The sequence below is a fragment of the Lissotriton vulgaris genome, chromosome 7 (assembly GCF_964263255.1).
Source record: "Lissotriton vulgaris chromosome 7, aLisVul1.2, whole genome shotgun sequence".
NCBI classification, from domain to species: domain Eukaryota; kingdom Metazoa; phylum Chordata; class Amphibia; order Caudata; family Salamandridae; genus Lissotriton; species Lissotriton vulgaris.
Window position 1 is genome coordinate 831,316,569 of NC_141695.1, and position 22,883 is coordinate 831,339,451.

Sequence of the window (22,883 nt, forward strand, 5' to 3'; positions counted from 1 at the left end):
GCAGCGCTGGGGGGGTTGGGGGGGGTTGGGGGGGTCGCGCGGCGCTCCCATGCTCGTGACGGAACCGCTCTGCCACGAGCCTCGGGTGTGCCGATGACTGGGCGGTTCCCTCACGGCCCCACCCGCTCAACAGAACGTCCAGCGCAGGCGCAGAATCCGCTCCGCGCAGGCGCACGAGTGGGCCGTGACGGAACCGCTCCGTCATCAGCAGAGCGCGTCCATGGCTGGTGACGGAGCGGTTCCCGTCGCCAGCATGGGAGGGATTAAAGTCAAAAGTCACTCTCACTGTTTCACGCCCTACAGCAGGTGCCCAAGGACACCAATGGCAGCCTTGGATTGGCAGGGCGGACAATAGGCCATTGTTATATCTTAGGTTTTACACTATGCATTTGCCCTGTTTCTCCGCCTCTGCTGCTCAGCCAGCGTCAATATGTTGGGCAGAATGTTGGTGTGGATGGTGATGTCATTGGAATGTATGTACGGTGGAGTGTCAGTTGGATCCTGGGCTGAGCAGCAGAGAGGCTGCTCCTGGTGGGGCCTTATCTACATCTTTACTGAAAAACCTACTTTACATCTAAGAACAATACACTTATTCATCTTTAACCTAACCACGTCTACTGGAACTCCTTACCTACGACAAACTGGTGACGAGTTGAATCAAAAACTACGCGTGAGGGCTTACTTCAAGCTTCATAAGGGACAAGGTAGACCGAAGTCAGTACGAGAAATAGGACAGTAGACTAATAAAGAGTATTCAACAAAACATCAATCTTCCACAAAGCTGATGAGGGCAAGCACCCAAAAGCCGACCCCAAGGAACAAAGCATAATTTCAGATTCAGGAAAAGATAGTGAAGGGATTAGCTTTCCGGGGATACCGAAAGGCAGGTGCTGACTCCATGTAAGCAACAAGCATTTGCAATGCAATAGGTCTCGCATTTACGTGAGTTTAAGCTATTGGCATTGTCAATAGCAATGCCTTTTATTTGTTTTTAAAAAGAAAACCAAAATAAAAGGCATTGTTATTTGCAATGCCAATAGCTCAAACTTGTGTCAATGCGAGACCTATTGCATTGTAAATGCTTGTTTCCTCTTGGGTAACACCTACCTCCTAGAAAAAAGAAATAATAGGGGGGTCTGTATGGGTTAGTTTATCGACCACGACACCTCACAACCCAATCTATAACGATAACAATTAACAGGAGATGTCAGGTCAAAGGAAATGTGTGCTGTACTGGAACTAAGAACAAAAAGGGATCATAGAACAACAACAAGAAATTACACTAGGCTGAAAAACTCCCATCAGCCCATATTGTGGCGGAATTTCATCATGTGGGATACGGATGGTGGATCCAAATCTCGCCCAACCCATCTAGTGATGGTGCAGAGATGGATTTCCGAGGTAGACCTCTAGCCACAGTGTATTTCAAGTGGTGCTGATGGTGTGCAGTGCTGTGAGAAAAGTGAGTGATAAGATAAAAACAACTACTAGAACAGGAAATGTGTTTAATAGGCACTGTTCTAGTGTCAAGATTAAAATAGACATGTTTCAGCTGTATGGAATCAACTATCCAGCTTTCTTCAGGACCGTGATCTAATAGCGACTGCAAAGTAAGTGATAATGTGAAAAAATGATAATACCATGCAATATTGAATCAGAATATTCCTACCAGGAACTTGGATCCCCAATGTAGATTGGTGGAAAAATGAATAAATCGTCCTTTCCTACAAGAAAGGAAAATAGTGCACAGAATATGTGATATCAAAAGTGTGTCGATAATGATCCCTGAATGACAAAGAAAACAGTACAAACAACATAATTAGCGAAGAGAAAAAAATCTCAGTGCTTAACAGAAGGCAGCAGTCCTCCTCGCTTGTATGACAATATTCGCAATAATATTGTAGAAGTGCTGTACTCACCCAGCGTTATGTGGGAAGTCACCTCACCTGGAACCCGTTCGGGAAAAATGAGGCCCCGCTCTGTTAAAATGGATAGATGATAATTTGTGAATCACCACAAAAACGGGTTTATTGCGGTGTATAGCTAGGATGCTTCCTCACTTCCAAACAATTTAACTAAGCCCAGTTGCTTACAAAATCGACACTACCCCACCAAATTTAATGTCCAGAACTAAGCTAATCCAGAAAGGGTGATTTAGGCAAGAACCCATTTAGCAAAGAGTGCATCATCTATAATTGGGGGACCCAACGTAAGTTTCTACCAAAGCTTGAAAACGTAGATGGAACATAGTTCGCAAGTGTTCCAGCCAAACAGCAGGTCTATCAGGGGTCTGCAGGTGCCTACCTGTCCGTCGGTACCTCTCGCCGGCTTCCAAGTGGGAGTGGAGGTAACGAACGGACAGCCAGCGTGCCTTTTTATGCTAGTGTTAATTGGATAATTGATATCACGAGTTCGCTGTTGTAATATTCAAGTATCTCCGCTGATCTTAATAGTGGTCAGACAGTGGCTTAGCCGCTAATCGCCTAAGCTCATGCGCCAGTCATGCTTGCAATGGCGCATGCGTGGTGAGATGGAAGACTGTTTTCTCACGCATGCGCGCAGGAACGATCGGAGTAAAGCCGCATGTTGCGGTAAATTAAAATGTAAAATAGTGTCTCCGTATAGAGGATGTCCTGGGGTACAGCCGAACCTTGATCTGTAGTGTCAAGGCTCATTAATAAATGGCAAGTAGTGTTTCCGTATAGTACACGACCTGGAAAAGAGGTCTGAGAAAGAAGTCTACGAATGTAGAGAGGGGCTCCAAGAGGGATCCGATCCCCGAAATGATGGGGCGTCCAGGTGGTGGTCTGGTGAAAGAAATGCCCACATACTTACAGGACACAGCTGATGTTCTGAGACTTCTACCAGACATTGAGTTCAACTACGAAACAGACCTATTGGTTAGTTTCAACGTGGAGTCGCTTTACACCTGTATACCGCAGGAAGAAACTCTAGAGACCATCAGACAACTACTATCCCTGCGAGATCTGGACAGTATCACTCCCGTCAATTTCATTCTGGAATGTGCTAAAATAGCCATAATGGAGAACTTCTTCAAATTCGAAGACCAGTTCTTCCTCCAAATCTCCGGAACTTCTATGGGGAGCATTTTTGCCCCGAGCCTCGCCAACCTTTATATCCACCAATTTGAACAGGATCACGTTCTCAACCATAGCAACCCATATCTCCATCAAGTGTTGCTATGGAAGAGATATATTGACGACATCCTGGTGGTTTGGCGAGGCTCCACAACAGAGATCCAATCATTTCATCAGTGGCTTAGTGATCAGATAAACAACACTAGGTACCAGAGGGTCTCAAGAAAAAGCGCCCATGAGTGTAAAGAAATTACCCAAGTCACCCGCACCACTAAATCAATGCAACACAGGAATTTCTCAAAGGATGAGGAAATTACCCATCAGTCACCATTCGGATCCGCCCTTCATCATTTGGGATTTTATCCGAACCACCCGTCTGAGAAAAATCAGTGCCACAATCAGAGGTCAACCCGGTGGTAAGGGGGTCCCTCAGAGGCTATGGACACTAACAGTGTGGTCTACCACTCGATGATAATGAGTGGACAAAAGTATGGGACTGGGGTGTGCAGTGCAAGAAAAAGTGAGTAAGAAAAGAAACCAAGACGCGACCTTAAGCAGTCTGATTATGTAGACTGCCTGAGGTAGGGGTGGTCGACATGTTTCTGCAATATGGGGACTATTACGTCCTTGCATTCATCAGGACCAAAACTAAACAATTAGAGCTACTGCACAGCGTGAAAATAATAATAAATGAAGTGAAAAACGTGACACAAGGAAATCTAAAACAAGTGCTTGCAGTCACCTGAATAATCCGAGTGCCCTTACAGTCAGTATATATCACTGTGGAAAGAAAAAAGGGGATAAGGGGTAATAGTCCCCATATTGCAGAAACATGTTGACCACCCCTACCTCAGGCAGTCTACATAATCAGACTGCTTAAGGTCGCACATGTTTTTAATCTTGGTGTTTAAGGCACGCATAGAATAAATATTATCTTGGGCCTTTTCTAAACCAATTTTAACACACTCTTTTGTCTTGGTTTCTTTAACACTAGTTAAATTGTTTGGAAGTGAGGAAGCATCCTAGCTATACACCGCAATAAACCCGTTTTTGCTGTGATTCACAAATTATCTCTTCCATTTTAACAGAGCGGGCCTCATTTTTCCCGAGCGGATGCCGGGTGAGGTGAGGTGACTTCCCACATAACGCTGAGTGAGTATAGCACTTCTACAATATTATTGCGAATATTTCATACAAGCCAGGAGGACTGCTGCCTTCTGTTAAGCAATGAGATTTTTTGCTCTTCGCTAATTATGTGTTTGTACTGTTTTCTTTGTTACTCAGGGATCATTGTGGACACACTTTTGATATCACATATTCTGTGCACTATTTTCCTTTCTTGTAGGAAAGGACGATTTATTCATTTTTCCACCAGTCTACATTGGGGATCCAAGTTCCTGTTAGGAATATTCTGATTCAATATTGCATGGTATTATTAACCTTTTTTCACATTATCACTTACTTTGCAGTCGCTATTTGATCACGGTCCTGAAGAAAGCTGGATAGTTGATTCCATACAGCTGAAACATGTCTATTTTAATCTTGACACTAGAACAGTGCCTATTAAACAAATTTTCTGTTCTAGTAGTTATTTTTATCTTATCACTCACTTTTCTCACAGCACTACACACCATCAGCACCACTTGAAATACACTGTGGCTAGAGGTCTACCTCGGAAATCCATCTCTGCACCATCACTAGATGGGTTGGGCGAGATTTGGATCCACCATCCGTATCCCACATGATGAAATTCCGCCACAATGGTGGGCTGATGGAAGTTTTTCAGCCTAGTGTAATTTCTTGTTGTTGTTCCATGATCCCTTTTTGTTCTTAGTTCCAGTACAGCACACATTTCCTTTGACCTGACATCTCCTGTTAATTGTTAACACCTACCTCCTCCCTACAAAAGAGCTGCCAGTGTTGATATTTAAATAATGCGCGGCCGAGGGGGGTCAATGCACCTGTTGCTAAGGTCGGTATGGGAGCTGCAGGTCACGTGGTGCATTCAGTCCCAGCTTTCCCGGGCAAATTCCACCGTCAAATTCCAGTTCATAACTTTATTTATTTATTTATTGCTATTTGTAAAGCGCAGCATATACCCGTAGGCGTCTTGGCGCTGGTTGTTTGCAGAAGTCTAGATGATATTAAAGTTCTCTGAATTTACCCTTGTAAAGTTATTGAGTAAACAGCCACGTTTTGAGTCTCCTGCGAAATTGGAGCAGCGTTGGACAAGTTCTAATGTCCAACGGGAGAGTGTTCCACAGTTTTGGTGCCGCGACCGTAAAACGACGGTCGCCCCAAGATACTGTTTTGACACGGGGAATCACTAAGAGATTGCTGTTGGAGGACCTGAGTTGACGGGAAGGCTGATATGGTATCAGTTGCTCACTCAGTGAGTGTGGGCCCTGTCCGTTAAGTGTCTTATAGACAATGCATAGTGACTTGAATTTGATCCGGTTCTGGATCGTCACCAGTCGCGAGATGGCATCTGAAGTGGACACATATTTAGGAATTCCGAAAACCAGGCGAGCCGCGGCATTTTGCACTGACTGTCATTTTCTCAAGACTCTGGTTTGTGTGTTCAAAAATAGGCCGTTACAGTAATCCAGTGACGATAAAACCAGGGAGCTAACTAGGGTTTTGATAGCCGCCACTGGAAGGTAGGGACTGATTTTTTTGGTCATGTGAAGTTTATAGTGGGCTGTGGAAGCCACTTTGTTTGCATGGTCCATGAAATTGAGGCCATCATCAAAGATGACACCCAAATTTCTTACCTTGGGGACTGGTTTGGGGATAGCTCCAAAACTAGCTGGCCACCATTGGGCTGACCAGTTCGGCGAGAGAGGGCCAAATATCACAACTTCAGTTTTTTCTGAATTAAGTTTCAGGCAATTAGTTGCCATCCAATCTCCTATCTCCGTCATTCCCCTCTGAAAGCGTTGGGCCACTTCTAGTCCGTCTCCCCTTATGGCCAGAACCAATTGCGTGTCGTCCGCATATGAGGTAAGGCCCATCCCATGTGCTTTGATGACATTAGCAAGGTCCGACACGTAGATGTTAAATAGTGTCGGACTCAGGGATGAGCCTTGAGGTACCCCACATGGCAGCGTCAGCTTAGCAGATTGGTAAGATCCTAGGGTGACGGCCTGAGTTCTCTCAGAAAGAAAAGTTGCCAGAAGTTCCTTGGCTGTGTGGCAAATGCCCATCTTCGACACAATCGACCAAGATCTTGTGGTCGACCGTGTCGAAAGCCGCCGAGAGGTCTAGCAGTACCAGTACTGCAGCTCCGCCAAGGTCTCTAATTCGGCGCACATCATCGGCGGCTTTGATTAAAGCCGTTTCTGTCCCATGATTTTTCCGAAATCCGAACTGGGTATCGTCCAGTAAACTATGCCTCTCAATATATTCTGATAATTGAATATTCATGGCCTTTTCCACCACTTTGGCCAGAAAAGGCAGGCTGGCAATTGGCCGATAGTTTTTTAACTCTGTCTTGTCTGCTCCTGGTTTCTTCAAGAGAGGTTTGAGCAGCATAGTTTTTAAGGACTGAGGATAGTTTCCTGAACACAGTATGGAGTTACATACCTGTGTCAGGACCGGTATTATTGAGTCCGTCACTGGGGGGAGGACCGAAAATGGGCAAGGATCTAGTATGGATCCTGACTTAATAGTTGAAACAATACTCAATATTTGGTCATCCGTTATTGGTTTAAAACTGGGAAAGATTGGATTTTCTCAAGGTAGAAGGCACTGTTTGGGTATGTAAAATATTAGTAGATTTGAGGGAAAAAGCCTGGTAGATGTCATCTACTTTAGAAAAGAAGAAATTTGCCAATGCATCACACAAGGTTTGGGATGGTGGTGATGTTAAGTCTTGGATATGGCCTGAAAGGGATTTAGTGATTTCATAAAGCTTTCGGCTGGAATTTTTTGCTTGCTCTATTTGGTCTGAGTAGAAGGATTTTTTTGCAGCTATAATCATACTTTTGTAGACGGCTAGAGATTCTTTGTAGCGTGTCCTACATGCCTGATCATAATTCTTCCTCCATTACCTTTCAAAATGTCTATTTTGTTGTTTTTGTGTTTTTAGTTCATCTGTGTACCATGGTGCCGTAGGAGCAGATCTATTCTTTGAGATTGTCTTGGTGGGAACGAGGAGGTTTATGGCCTGACTCAGCCAGTCATGGTACAGCTGTGTTGCTACAGCCGAATCGGCGGGTATGCTCGGGCGGGTAGTATCGAGCTGTTTTATTAGATCGGGCTGTTTGATATTATGCCAGGCTTTAATGGGGCCCTGATGAGTCATTGCGATTGCCTTGTTTGCAGGGTTAATTATAGTCATGGTACAGAGTACTACATAATGATCTGTCCACGTCCTCGGTAGGATATTCGAGATCTGTAGACCTTGGGCATTAGAAAAGATCCCATCTAAAATATGTCCAGCCTGGTGCGTGGGTGAGGTGATCAGTTGTGTGAGTCCTATGGTCTGCATATCTGAGATGAGAGTTAAGGTATCTCTGTCGTTTTTGACATCTAGATGAAAGTTCAAATCGTCCAACACTGTTATAGGATTCTCTAGTGCCAGGGTTTTTAGTATTGAACTTAAGTTGGCCAGAAAGGCAGACTTGGCTCCTGGAGGTCTATATAGAAGTAGCCCCTTAAAGTTGTAAAGGGGAGTGAGTTTTATTGAATATCGAAGGGCTTCGCAGGAGGTGTCTGGGATGTGTGAGGTCATGACCTCAAATTTGTCTCTGGCTATGATGGCAAGTCCACCTCCTCTCTTTATTGGTCTATCTTGTCTGTAGGATTTGTAACCAGCCGGTGTTGCTATAACCAGATCTGGTTCGGATGAGTCATCAGTCCATGTCTCTGTTATGAAGAGAATGTCTAACTTGAAATCAGTTATCAAATCAGCTATTTCGTGACTATGTTTACCTAGAGACCTTGCATTAATGAGGGCTAGATTTACCGTTGTATGAGTATGTGGTTTGGGGCGGGATCTATCACAATTGTTAGATGTTGTGTACTGACAGTGCGAGCAACTATGATCGGATGTCTTAGCATTGTTGCTGAGGTCTAGTAATGTGCAAGCCGGGTCTATGGGTGGTCTGGAGCTGATCAAGGATGCTTTAGTATAGACCAGCTGAAGATTTATGGGAGTCGGACCAGGGGTCTGGGCCCTCGGCCTGGGACCGGCGCGGACGGGTGCAGACAGGCTTGCCTTTGGCGTGCCCGCCCGCTGCGCGGACGGGATGTGCCAGTTCTTATATTCATGATTGGGCGGGAAAAATGGGAGGGTTTGACCAGCTCGACCGCTAACCCTACCTCCGCAATATGGCGGCCAAGGAGAGTCGGGTGAGGTCCCAGCGTCTGTATCCAGTCGCGGTGCAATCGGCCAGCTAATTGGGGCAGCCTCGGTGCGAAGCGACTCTCGCGCTGAGGTATAGGTAATTTTTAAAAGCTTCCGATTAAAATATTTACAATGTTAAAAAACACGTGAAAAATAATCAATCACGCGTTAGTGTTCCGTTTTGGCAATTTACACAGGTAAAGCAAAGATGCCCCCGGCTTCCGCCTCAGGGGTGAAAATACAAACAATGTGGTATGCTGGAGGAGAACCCTTAAGTAGCCTGAGAAGGGGGAGGGCTCGACCAGCTCGACCGCTAACCCTACCTCCGCAATATGGCGGCCAAGGAGAGTCGGGTGAGGTCCCAGCGTCTGTATCCAGTCGCGGTGCAATCGGCCAGCTAATAATAACTCATCGGGCTGCAGCGCATACTGCTGAGACATGGGTAGATGCCAGCTGCGTGCTAAGGGTTCACATGCTGACGCCTTTTTTTCTTCTTGTTTGATGCAATTTTTTTTGTTTGCAGTTTTATATAGGCGGACTCGACCCAAAAATATTGGAGCGATTTCCATGAGCACCAGGACACATTCTTTTTATGGTGGGGAGATTAAGTGATTTGCCTAGAATCATAGGGTGCTGAGCCGACGCCAAATCTCCAAAGTCAGCTGCTCTGACCGTCGCGCCACATCCCAAGAGAGTGCGCGCATGAGTGCATGTCTGCCTCAACTGTTTAAAGGCGTGCTAGCCTTTCAGGGTGGGGCCATTCAGTTCCGCGTCAATGAGTATCTATGAAATACATGGGATTCAGGCTCCTCTCAAAGCTCATTTAGTGTTGCGCCACTGACGAGGAAGCAGTGCTCCAACTACTTGTGGGTAATATTCATTTCTAGGGTCCGATTAGGAAAATGGTGTCTCCTGGACGCGGCCACACTCACTTTGCAAGGACTGTGACGAGGAAGATTAGAACGCAGACTAATGAATTACAGGCCAGTAATCGGGGTTAGAGTTCTCCATGGGCTGCAAACGAGAGGCCTTGGAAGTCCGCTCAGTAACCTCGGGGCCTCTTGGAAAAAATATTTTTTGATTCCCATATAACACATTTCAAGCTCTGATAAAAAACAGTAGATACAATAGCAAATCAGTTTCTGATAATTAAGACTCAGTCTCAACCCTGAGAAGGCAGAGCTTCTGCTCCTGTCACAACATAAAGACTCAGAGAAAGCTGGCGTACATCATTCACATGGTCAAATTAGAAACATCTTTTGGCTCGATCCTTTATAAAGGCGCCATCTTGTTAACCAAATCAAGTACACTGAGACAGGGGCCCTATTACAACCAATGAGGATTACATTCTTAAAAGATCGGATGGTATGTGCAGACTTAGAAATGTCAACTATGCTGTGGAGTTTACATTGCACAGCAGTGCCGTTGTTACCAGGAAGATTCTGGGCCAACTGTGGGATGAGCCAATTATGTTAACACCAGTCTGTTGATGTAGAGCTCGTGATCGGAAACAGATAGTCAGGCCCTTTTGGAGAGGCTCCAAAAGGACAGACAAGCGCTAATAAATCAAACGCTCGGTGGGAACGTGTAAAGGCTCCTATCACTACAAAGGAGATGCCAGAGAGGAGATGCCATGCGCATGCACATCGCCTGTCCAGGCGCGCACATGATTTGTCTCCCTTCGTGAATGAAAGCCATGACAACAGAGTCTCGCCAAGCGAAGCGGCTGTGCTGCATTCGCTAGGCGAGACCTAAAAAGTGAAACCTTATCATCAATGACCAGTTATAGTGGGGATGGTACTGCACACCTGCTTCAGCCCTCACTGTAACACTGCCCTGCTGGTCTCCTCTCTTAGCAGCAGTGTCCAGGCAAAGCTCAGGAAACAAAAGTCTCCAATCATCCCTTAGCACTGTTCCCGTTTAGCTGTACATCCCTGAACAGTCTCAACGGGACTCCTCCTTCAAAATGGTCAACCCAGCCCCATGGTTGCCACATTTCCATGTTTCCGTCTCTTGATTACAGTGGTAAAGGGCACAGGGTTAATGGACAAGGATTCAAGAGAATCCCCAATGTCACTGTCCTCTTTATGACCTTCCCTGCCCAATAGAAGAATAATCACGCATACCTTAGCATCCTCAAGTGCTTTATAACTCTCTTGTGCAGTCTTGGTGAGTGAAATGTTAAAATTAGCAAACATACTGTTGGTTTACTTCTCCTTGGCAATAGCAGCTTTGAGGACGCCAATCCAGTTTTCCACTCACAAGACAGGGGTTTCCAACCCTGCACCCCCTTGACATTGCCCGTAATTTGCCCTCAGTATTGGTCACTGTAAGATTAATGCTTTAACTTTGTAAGGAAAGCAGTCAAGAGAAAAATAAGAGGACTCCCTCACCTATCGTGAGACAAGAAGTGACTAAATCAGCAGTGCTCTCTGTCTGAAGTACTCCTCGGCTAGTGTGAACTAAAGGGTAGAAGTAGCATTCCATAGATTGTGAGGCTCTTTTTTTGTTGTTTTGGCACAGATTTATCCCGAGCCTAGCCCCCTTTATCTCGCTTTCCCATCCTGGTTTCTTCTGATCACAATGAATCTCACAGACTGGTGTATGACCCCATGAAACATGTAGACCGCTGATGTGAAGGATTAGTACAGCATCCCAAATAAATCTAGTTTCTTTAACCTTACCCCATCCCATCTCTATTTTTTATTTAAGTGGTGAGTTTCGGCATAGGAGATAATTGTAATAACCCTCACGGATCCCACCGATTATCTACAACCAGATATTCTCCCTCCTGGTGGAGGTGGTACCTACCTGGACTACCTCATCCCTAGATAGGATACCCGATGATGAAACAGTCCGCTAGGAGTACGCCATGAAGATCATATACACCACTGGCAGACACTGGTGGGTGAGGGTCTCCAAAATCTTTTTCCTGAAACTCTGGAATCTAGAATGGAGGTTTCACACAGTTTTGATTTTTATACTTTCACGCACCTATTTCGCTTCTAGCTCCCTCTTTTTGATTATTGAGTTCTTGGTTTCACTTCATTGTCTGCTGATTAAGCAGAGCTACTTTCGGGGGTCTGTATTGAACCTGGTTAATTTGAACACAAGGTGTATGACATGCAATGTCTCAGTGCGACTCTTAAGTGCCGTCTGGAAACAAGTCTTTTGGCTTGCTATATCCTCATTTCTAAGGAGTGCAGAACAAGGAAGAGTGGATGGAGGAGGGGGAATGCTCGAATTAATTACCTGTAATCTTCATTACACCAAGTTATACTCTTCCTCATCTAAGTCCTGCTACTTCAAGAATAATTTGGGCAAGAATACTGATGCAGTATTCTTGTTAACAAAATTACAGATACAGTAAGTAGCTGTAAGTTTAGAGATCACAGTATTGCAAGTTGTGTCCCAGCAGTGCCGTATGAAATGGAGAATTACTGCAGGATAGGAATTAGCAAACGATTCCTGCAGTCATTTCATATTTTCAGCCGTTTTCACACCTGTACCATTTATAAGGTTTTACCTGGTCATATCTCTGGGGTGGTAGTAGGGAAGAGAGGGAATTCGGGATGCAGTATTTCTGCCTTTCCCGAAATTCACGATCCGGCTGAATCGGGAACTACAATACAATTGGAATTTGGACTCTTAATGTGCTGCACAAGCAATTCGCGAGAATGCAAATAAACATGGTGGAGGGAAACAGATCAATAGGTCCAATTTGAAGACCCATTCCATCTGCATGTACTCTATAGTCAATGTAAAAATAAAAATAAAAAGCAAGCTGGCAAAAATTGACCAATTTTAGTAGTCTTGTGGGTCTGTGTAACAGTGAATGCGAGATACTCGAATAGGTTCAAGGCAGGAGGGCAAATTCTACACTGCTGAAATCTTAGGATATTAGTGTACACTTGGTGAACTTATACAGGTCCCCAAAGAAACAGTGCTGGTGGAGCCCAAAAGTGAGGAATCTGATGATACAGAGGTGCGCATGTATTACTACCCTTTAACAACATGGCCAATCGGTGGCAACTACCTCTCAGCACGAAAAATGCTTTTGCTGCAGCTGCCTCCATGAAAAGGGTAAGGGAACATCTGCTAGCCAAATGAAATATAAAACTTCAAAACAAAACAAATGCCTACTGCTGGTAATTCTGGGTCAAATGAAAGGTGCTATTTGGATGAATAAATACTGTTTAGGAAAACTACTGATATATATATATATATACACACACACGCATGTAGACTGGATTCTGTAGAATACACACGTTCGTAGTACACAACTTATGCAAAACCCTTTATTTAAAAATACAATTAGAGCCTTGATCTGCAACCACAGGCTGCCTGGAAGATTTTGCCATTCCTGATACCCAATGCAGCTATGTCTATTTGAACTGAGCCTCTTGAGAGAGAAATGGTGTTTATGATGCTTATGTTGGAATTGGGGTTGCTTATTGAGAAAGGAGTGCTTTATTTATCAGTATCTTGTGTAGACATCCCAAGCTGCTTGCAAGCTAATTCAGAATGCCCGGGAACGAAAAGAAAACAGGGCCAACTGGAGGATGGTAAGAAAAGCACATAGAAGAACAATTCATAGCTCTTAGACGGTTTCTCTCAAGTTCCTGTTATCTATAAGAAACTGTTTGCAAATTGCTCACTCATACTGGGAGGCTTCTTTGCGCTAGGACAAGCGAGAAAGTAAGGGGTTGGACATGGAACGCTGAGGAAGAGCAACTAGCAAAAGAGCTACGTTTTTAATTTCTCATGTAACAGTAAAAGAGGAAAGCATGCTTTTCCTCTGAAAACTCCAAAGTGAGACAAAACCAGTAATCTGTCGGTTGTTTTGAATGTGTTCACAGACTGAAGTGCTTATGTGCACCAATTCCAGGACGGTAATACTGGAAGTATAAATAGTAATTTTGACATACTTTACCCGGTTACAATTGACATACATTCATTCGGGATCCTTACCTGCTTAACCTCACCTTACCTCTTCTTCTCCCTTTACACCAAATTTATGGGCCGAAATGGACCACTCCTGCTTGCTTCCTAGCTAAATTCAAACCTAAGGCAGTTATTTACTTGGTCTCTTATCCTCTTACATTTAAGACTGAGGAACGTAATTTGGGGGGTCTCCTCGTTTTTTCTATTTCCCAATCCCAGTTGTCACTCGCCATTGATTGGCTGTATGACTACACAGCACAATAGCACTGTGCTGCATAATCTTTTATGGTAAAAAGCCTTCTTCACAAGACGTTTGTCTTTGAACGTATCAGGATTTGTACTTATCAATGTACTTAAGCATTATTAGCAATACAATAAAAAGTACCGCTTTTGCTTTCATTGATGTTTGAATATCTTTTCAGGCGTATGATATAAAATAATGCATTTGCTTTGATTCAAGTGCCCTAAACAGGATAAATGGGTGAAAATAAACCACCACTCATAGTGCATGTATATTTTTGTATATACATTACAATGGATATATACTATATAATATGTTTGTAAAAACAATTGCTAAACATTGCGCTTTGTTTACAATATTACTGTGTAGTACCTGCCACATTACTTTGTATAGATACTAACTGTATAGATACTAACTGTACAGCTATTACATCAACCACAAAGCACTTGACCGTTCTCACCAATTTAGATATTCACCACATTTTGGATAATATTTTCATTTATTGCACAATGCTGTGCATTACAAACGGACTACATCGTGTTTTTTAATTATTTATCCATTTTAGGAATGTGAAAAAATGCGTTTTGATAACCATACAGATAAGAGTTGCCCTATATCTTCTGCTCTATTTTGTTGGCATTTCTTTGCAACAAATTCCCTACGAAAGCCTTTTGTGTCTGTTTACTTGTATATTCAGGTTCCTGTTGAGTTGAATTCTCTTATTAACCGTACGATTACTTAAAATCTTTATAGTAAAAACAAATAGCTAAAATACAATAATATGCACCATGCCAGCGTGGGCGCAGTTTTTAACAGAATGCTCCTAAAGGAAACGGAGTCACTATGGAGTATAAGTTGTGTATATGCTCCAATTCACCCCAGTTTGTATTTAGACCTGTGAAACAAGAAAAATAACCCCATTTGCATGAACTTCATCAGTTATTGTTTCCAGGTCTAGTTAAGATCCCTTCGAGGGCCAACTCTCTCTTGTTGTCTATTTGGCCACTCTACGGGTCCTTTAGTTAGATAGCTTTAAACAAAATGGAGCACCAGCTAATTTGATTACCATGTTAATGAAGCTCTCGGTTCAGCCTCCTGTTGCTTGGAGTCGAGTACTGTTCTTATTTGGTGAATGAACTTGCCAACTCTGGCCAGTAGGGAGGTTGTTATTTGAGGATTGCGTTCGCTCCTACTAAACCCTCTTTCTCGGATTAAATGTGCTTTCCTCTTTCAGTACCTGTCCTAGGACGTGTGTATTCTTCTATTTCACAGTGTGTCTGGCGAATTAACTAACGCCCAGCTTACCGTCTTCTGAAACTCACAACTCTTGTCTCTGACCCTGTGCCGTGAGGTTCTGCAGATTGGATGGGAACAGTCGAATGTTCTCCCCCATCACACACTTTGAAAGGAGAAACACATTTACTCACTCCGCTAACCCTGAGACAGGAGGAAACCCTCTAATGTGACTAGATTTGTGAGCTGGGATCAGAGGGGGGAAATAACATGTGTGTACGAAGAAAGAGGATCTTAATGAGCAGCAGGGTGAGGAACAATGCAAGGATTTCCTAGACAGAGTAAGTAGTTCTTCTGCTTCCATATGCACAGTAGATAAAGACATGGCAAGAAGAGTGTCTCTCACCAGAGAATCCCTTCTTTCCAGAAGAGATGATACATGGTGAGGTGGTCAGTAGGAGAGAGATTTTTACACTTCCAAGTCCTGCTGGCGTGAGATCATCATTGCCTTATCAGCTACGACCTGCCATTAGGCCCACAGTTACAATACTAGGAGGGGTCTGGGAGACTCCAGCCTCTCATAGATGATATACTGCGTTAGCGTTGCTACTGCAAGAAGGCTTGTCACATGCTGTTTGGGCAGTTAGAGAGAGCCCTCAAGTACAAGCAGTGGATAGACTCCTTGGTATACTGTACCAAGCAAAGAGGAGTCTATGCCTTGCTCATGCCACTCGCGCCTTAACCCAGAGACCTTTGGACCCATCTTAGGAATTGCTATGAAGAGGTTGAAGTAGGTGCACTCTCATTGCTTCTAGCATGGCGTATACTACTACAATGACACTGAAATTACCACTTTTGTCATTGGATTTCTGTGTAAACCTGGCAGATGTAATCATAATTACTAATGTAAGAGAATAAAGGGAAGGTTGGATTCTCGAAGTCTCCTTTGCAGAAAAACAGCAAAACTCTGGCGGCACTCTGACGATATGTTACTCTAATCCTGTAAATGCATACTAAATCTTCAAATTGTGAGTATTTAATGTCTTTTTATCATATTACAATAAAAGTTTTAAAAATATGATACTGGATTATACCTCGTAGGATCTGACAAGATACTTTTGCAGGATTTGATGAGTATAGATAACGCCAACACATATATGCATGTTAAAGAAGAATTTGAACATCCTTTGCACTGAACCATCAGAAGTTATATCTTTCTTCGACAGTTCCTCTGTGCCCAATAAACCCAACCTCGCCACACAAACCTTCATAGATGAAGCGTACATTCTCTTCATGCGCTGGAGTGAAGATCTCACTGCTGTTAGTTGGCGATCGTGGGCTGCTGTTCCGCTTCCCATTGTAGACAATTCTCTGCACCGGGGAACTGCAGGAGACGTTTGATGGTCAAAAAAAGGGATACACAAGCTTAAGTGCACTAGATAAAAGGTACAGAACAAAAAGCTCAACTAGGCGAGGTGCACAGGGGTCAGAGGAGGGAATAAGGGGCCTCGACAGAGTGAGAGTTACCTAGGGGGTTTTAACAGTCTTCTATGGGTACACATAACAAGGAAGGAGCGCTCTGTTGCAGATGGCCATGAAGCAGCAATCCTATCTCCAGTTTACACATGGTGAGGATATATGCGCCGTCTCACAGGCACATATGACATGGTAGAGGGTGCTTTCTTGCAAGTGGTAGTTTTTAGGTCGAGTAATTTATTACCCGAAACTATTGTGTTAGAACAAACTCTCTTGACCAAGCGGATTTCTCACAATGCATGTTGTGTACTGGAGCGTGAAGGAAACTTCCCCAGGCACGCGCTTGGCCTCACTCACACCCCATATGCCTGCTCCCCCTCCCACGCCCCCCCACGCCTCGCACCGGACTTCATTGGAATGCGCTCCACTCGCATCTGCCGCCTTGTAAGACTTCAGAGGAATCCGTCCACGGCCGTGCTTTCACTTTCACGGCCGCGAGGCCGTGTCTCTTTTTCAGCTTCATTTGCATTACATCACTGGGCTCTTCATCTACACCCTCTGTCTAAATTACAGATTTTGCACACCACTTCTTAATTCCATTAAGTTTAGTCTACAGCATGGCCCCGCCACCTTGATTCCCTAGCCTTCCACCAGTGGGTTTCCCAAGTTGGTGCATAAGGCCTTCCAATGTAAACAATAAAGGCCAGAACACCAACCAGCAGGACGCTTTATTCATGCCTGCACCTCCTCCGCCGCCCCCCACGCCTCGCACCAGACTTCATTGGAATGCGCTCCGCTAGCATCTGCCACCTCGTAAGACTTCAAAGGAATCTGTCTCACGACCGTGCTTTCACTTTCACGGCCGCGTCTCTTTTTCACATTCATTTGTATTACATCTCGGGGCTCTTCATCTACACCCCCTGCCTAAATTACAGATTTTGCACACCACTTCTTAATTCCATTAAGTTTATTCTAAAGCATGGCCCCACCACCTTGATGCCCTAGCCATCCACCAGCAGGTTTCCCAAGTTGGTGCATAAGGCCTTCCAATGTAAACAATAAAGGCCAGAACACCAACCAGCAGGACGCCTTATTCTATGCACCTCAGCAGTTGTCAGGCTGATAGAGTCAAGTCTCTTAATAGGACACTTTCTCTACATAATGTATGTCGAACACAACTCACCCTTCATCCACCATCAATTGACATTATCTACTTAGGACCCTGCTCTCTTCGAGTACCTCTTCACTCTTTCATTTTCTCTCGCTCTTGTCTTTCCAGCTTTCCTTCATTTTTCTCTTAATACCACTTTTCATGGTTTTCTGGTTCTCTCGCTCCACCTTTCTGCTCTCCTCTCCCTATTTAGTCTCCCCAATAACATTTAACGCACACACTGTACCCTCATTTCTCTTCCTTACATTTCTCCCCCTCACGCACCCTCCTGTTCTAGCCTCATTCTTCTGCTCCAGTGCCCCACTTGCTTGCTCTGTCTCCTCCCTCTCGTGTTCTCTGTCCGTGCACTCTTGTTTATTTATATATACATTCATATGTAACATGGACATTACCTAACGGTATTAGAACGCTTTACAATATAACATCTTCACTCTGTATCTCTCTTTCTGCCCCCAACTTCTGCTCTCATGCCTCCATCTTTCGTCCTCTCCAGTAATCCCTCACTTACTATTTTTCCTCTCTCTCCCATTCCTCCTTCCTGTCTTCCAAATACATTTCACGCTCACCTTCTCTGAGGCTCTAACCGTTCCCTTCTTCTTCTCCCTCACAGATACCCCCTTGCACTCTCTCCTTTCATCTCCCCAACTCTCTCTTCCTAATGCAAATGTTTCCCCTACATGCTCCCTACTCTATTTCTTCCTTCCTCTCCTCCCAATACCATTTTCAACAATCAGTGGTGAACACACATCGACCCCCCCAACCCTCCACCACGTCCCCTGGCAGAACAGGTGCCTGTGCCCCCCCCCCCCCCACACTGCAGACTATATCTCTATTGCCACACCAACTTCCTACTCCTGCTGTATTTCAGTCTGTTGTTTTCTTGTTTCCCCCCAAGCGCTCTTCCAGTCCTAACCTTCTGTCTTCGTAACTTCTCGTTGACTCCAGTCTCACCTTTCCTCCTCTCCCCCTTCTCTTATGGTTCCATCCTTCTGTGTCCCCAATGTCCTTTCAACCGCTCCCTTTCGCCCTCCTTTCCTCCTTCTCCAATCTCATTTGATGTCATCCCCCTTTTCTCACCCTCTTACTATCGCCCTTTGCTTCCCTGCTTCTGTTTTCTCCTCAGACTCCCTGTTGAATATCACCTCGCTCGCGCTCTTCCCTCCTCTCTCTCTCTCCCCTTTCGCTCCCTTCCTGTGCCACTCGTCCCCTCTCCAGTTTTCCTCGCCAACACCCGCTGACTGGCTTACTCCCCGCCCTCCCCCTTCTCCGCTGTCTCGCGCCCTCCTCCCTCCCATTTTCTTTTAATGAACGAGTGTTGATATTGCAATGCAATGCCCTCATTTGCTTTTGTTTAGAAGGTGTTAAAAGGAAATCTGCATCAGAAAGCTGCAGCTTACACCGAATTAGAGCTTAACACAAGGCGCAGGAAACAAATGCAAGAGGCCGGGCATCCCATCCTCAGACGAGGGGCAGCTCACAGCCCAGGGAGAGCCGGGCATCCTTCCCCCGGCCTGAAATGAATCCCCTACACGGCTGGCCCCCAGGGAGGACTATCCTCACAAACCCTCACACACCCTCACACCCCCTCTCACACACCCTCAGCAGCATAGCATAGCAAAACATAGCATAACAAAACACAGCATAGCTTAGCATAACAAAAAAGCATAGGATAGCAAAACAAAACATAGCATAGCAAAGAACAACAAAACATAGCATAAAAAAGCATAGCATAGCAAAACAAAGCATAGCATAATAAAACAACATAGCATAGCATAACAAAACATAGCATAGCATAACAAAGCATAGCATAGCAAAACACGACAACACATAGCATAACAAAACACACCAAAACAGCATAGCATAACAAAACAAAGCATAGGATAGCAAAACTAAACATAGTATAGGATAGGATAGCAAAACATAGCATAACAAAATATAGCATAACATAACAAAACATACAATAACAAAACTTATCATAGCTTAACAAAACATAGCAAAACAAAACATATAATAGCATAGAAAAACAAAGCATAGCATACCAAACCCAACAAAACATAGCATAACAAAACAAAACATAGCATAATAAAACACAACAAAACAGCATAGCATAACAAAACATAGCATGACAAAGCATAGCATAACAAAACATAAAACACAGCATAGCATAGCATATCAAAGGATAGCAAAACATAGCATAGCATAACATAACATAGCATAGCAAAACAAAACATAGCGGCCAAGGGGGTGGAATTCATATCGCCCGACGCCCGAGACATGTTGGTTTCTGTCAAGGGCAAGAAGATTTAATGTGGATTTTGCCCGACGGACACTAGATATTAACTAACCATAAGCAGGATAAAGCTGTTGCACTCTGGTGTACACAGTCACAAAAGCATAATGAAATTCAATCAGCATGGGAAAAGTATCAAGACCTGAATTGGACTAGAAGCCCAAGATTTTTGCTGGGTATTTGCCAAGGAAATACTTTAAAACCACTCAGCAGGAAACTGCATTCTTGCTGCGAGGGTGTGTTTAGGGCCAGGCACTGTTTTGCTATTGGCCGCGAGGCGCCACACACTGTTCGTGAGGCAGTGAAGGAGGGAGAAGACAATGCAGTTTCGTATAATTGATCTTCAGAAGCAGCTGGTAAGAGGCTGGGAGGGATTCTCGCCACACCAAATCTCATTGCTCTCAGCTGACATGTTTATGACAGAGTTTCCTGCCTGCCTCGCCTTAAAGCTTGCGCCTCGTGGTTCTGACGTCTGTGCCCCCTTTCAGCTATTAGTTCCCCCAGGGCCTCTGATGCCTGCTCTCGTTGGTGTTTTCTTGCACTCTGGTTCCAATATCCGCCCCAGGCCTGATGGAGGTGTTTCTCTCTTTCCCTCCCCATCAGGCTTCCTATGAACATGGCTCGTGTCACATAAGGCACTTGCGCTCATTCTTTCCCCTCAAACCCATCTCTCACATATTTGCTCCTGCCAGGCTTCTGATGTCCAATATTCAGACTAAGGGAAACATGCAGTGTGTCAGATCGATTTATGTATTTACACTTATGTGCTTAGGGGCCTAGGTTTGTATGCAAGGGTATATGGATATAGTCACTGCAGCACAGAGTCACTCACAATCTGTCTTTTGAAAGCTATTTGTTTTCTTTACAAGTGCCAAAATAAGTGAATGCCACTACCTGCACTAAAACTCTTAAACCAGCAGGCCATCAGCCGTCAACCAGCTGTCAAGCGGGCCCACATCTCCAATATAGGCTACATTTCTCCATTCTTCCCTGAACAGAGAGCGTGTGGAACCAGCTGACAAGCGGGCCCACATCTCCAATATAGGCTACATTTCTCCATTCTTCCCTGAACAGAGAGCGTATGGAACCTGTCTGTTTTTCCCCTGTGTTGATTCCAGAAGGCAAGTCCACCTTCCTAATAGCACTTAATGCAACTGCTTGATATCATGCACTGACCAGGCAACAGGATAAACCATTTGGGTAGTGTTTTGCGGCATGGTAGGCCTGCTGAATGTGTTTGCTGCAGTGTGCCTGTGTGTATTTGTTTACAGGGTTCGCATATCTGTAGTTACGTGCTATCAGCAGATTGTGTAGGGTCGAATTGTGCACATTTGGAAGGTGTCTGTCATTGCAATGTTGAGTGTATGTGTGGTACACGTGTCTCTGCATTGGGTTGTGTGTATCAAAGTGGGAAGGTGTGTGCATGTGTGTACCTCAAGGTCTGTCTCTCTGTGTCGGAGTATGTGTCTGCAGGGACTTTCTCTGCATACTCTGTGTGTCTGTGCAAGGGGGTTTGTGTTTTTCAATAATGTGTGCTCTGTTCCAGGGTGTGTGTATCAGTGCCAGGATGTGTGGGTGTCACTCCCAGAGTGTGTCTGTCTCTACAGGGAGGGTTTGTGGGTCTGCCAGGGAAACTTTGTCTCTAGTTGGGTACTGTGTCTTAAGGGGGGTGTGTGTGTCTCTCAAGAAGTGTGCATCTGCCGTGTCATGTGTGCAGGGTCTCATGTGTGTCTGCAGGGTTTCATGTGTGTCTTCACTATTGTGTATGTCTCGGAAGGGCTCGTGCATCTGTGCAGTGGCAGTGTGTGTTTAGTGGCCTTCTGTGTCTGAGCAGTGGGTTTGTGTGTGCAGTCCGAGGGATACTGAGTCACAGTGCTACTACTGGGTTAAGGCAGGACTACAAATGGCCTTTGACTGTATTGCAGAGATGACTTTCCAATGTTCCTTAGGGCTGGAGAATAAAATTCACCCATAATCAAGCTGTTCACATTTTAGTGTTCAAATCATTTTTATTAAGCAAAAACAAAGATTAAATCAGCAATAAGGCATCATCATTATACAGACATAGTGGAATAGTGCCGAAATCAGTCATGGGTAATAGAACATATAAAATAAAATATGAATAAGCAAATAGATGAATAATGAATAAGTGGATAAATGAATAAATAAATGGATAAACGAATAAATAAATAAATCAGACTGAAAACTAAAGTACAACATCATATCAGGTGAGTTAGTAATCACTGCGCCTTTTTCATAGATGAGGTGAACAAGATATAGGAATTTTAGAAACAGTAATCAATCAGTCAGCATCACATTATCATCAATGCATACAATTTCGTAGAGGTTTCCATCTATAGCCAGTCATGAAACTTCCTGTAGCTCCTCGTCGTCCTCCCTGTACATTACGACTCTGGTTATCAAGCCCAATCTGTGTAAGGTTTACCCCATGGAATAACTGAACATAAGCCCTCGGGCAGTACTCTACGGTGGGTCGAAGGTGAAAGAGGAGGAGGCCTGGTCCAGGGAGTACCACAACTTGTTGTTGCTGACCTGCCATGGCGATGTGTGTAGTGCAGGGTTGTCAATGCCCCTAATGCAGGACAGCCACTCTCTCCAAGCATTGAAAGAGACTTCTGTCGCTGATTTCCAATTGCATAGAACCACCTTGCATGCTAGTGTTAGTAAGAGATCTAGAAGCTGGCGGTCATGGTCACCCTTTATTCTCGGATCTATTGCTCCCAGAATAATATAAGAGAATTCCCTTGCGGGTTGTGTCCCAAGTACGTGACCAACATAATCAAAGATCTTGGACCAATATGTGTGGAGTAAGGGGCAGTTAAATAACATATGTGGGAGATCAACATCCAAAGAGCAGTTCCAGCACGTTGGTGTATCTCGTAGGCCAACCTTATGCAGTCTCTGTGGGGTCCAGAACGTCCTGTTGAGTATCATATACTTTGTTTGCGACAGTATTGGGGAAACCTTGTGTGTGAGCGCCGATGCATGTATCTTGTTCCAATCTATGTTTATACCAGTGTTGTTCGTTTCAGCTTCCCATTTGAGTTCATTACGCCTCA

The 22,883-nt window shown here is 44.4% G+C and overlaps 1 protein-coding gene across 3 annotated transcripts in view; it reads right to left on the reverse strand.

Moving 5' to 3' along the window:
• Positions 1 to 22,883, reverse strand: part of MCRIP1 (MAPK regulated corepressor interacting protein 1) — a 108,854-nt gene that overhangs the window by 53,059 nt on the left and 32,912 nt on the right. For all 3 annotated transcript variants that reach the window (XM_086931151.1, XM_086931149.1, XM_086931150.1), the window contains exon 3: positions 16,132 to 16,250. In XM_086931151.1, coding sequence (XP_086787277.1) covers positions 16,132 to 16,250 — 119 coding nt within the window. The remainder of the gene's footprint in view (positions 1 to 16,131; positions 16,251 to 22,883) is intronic.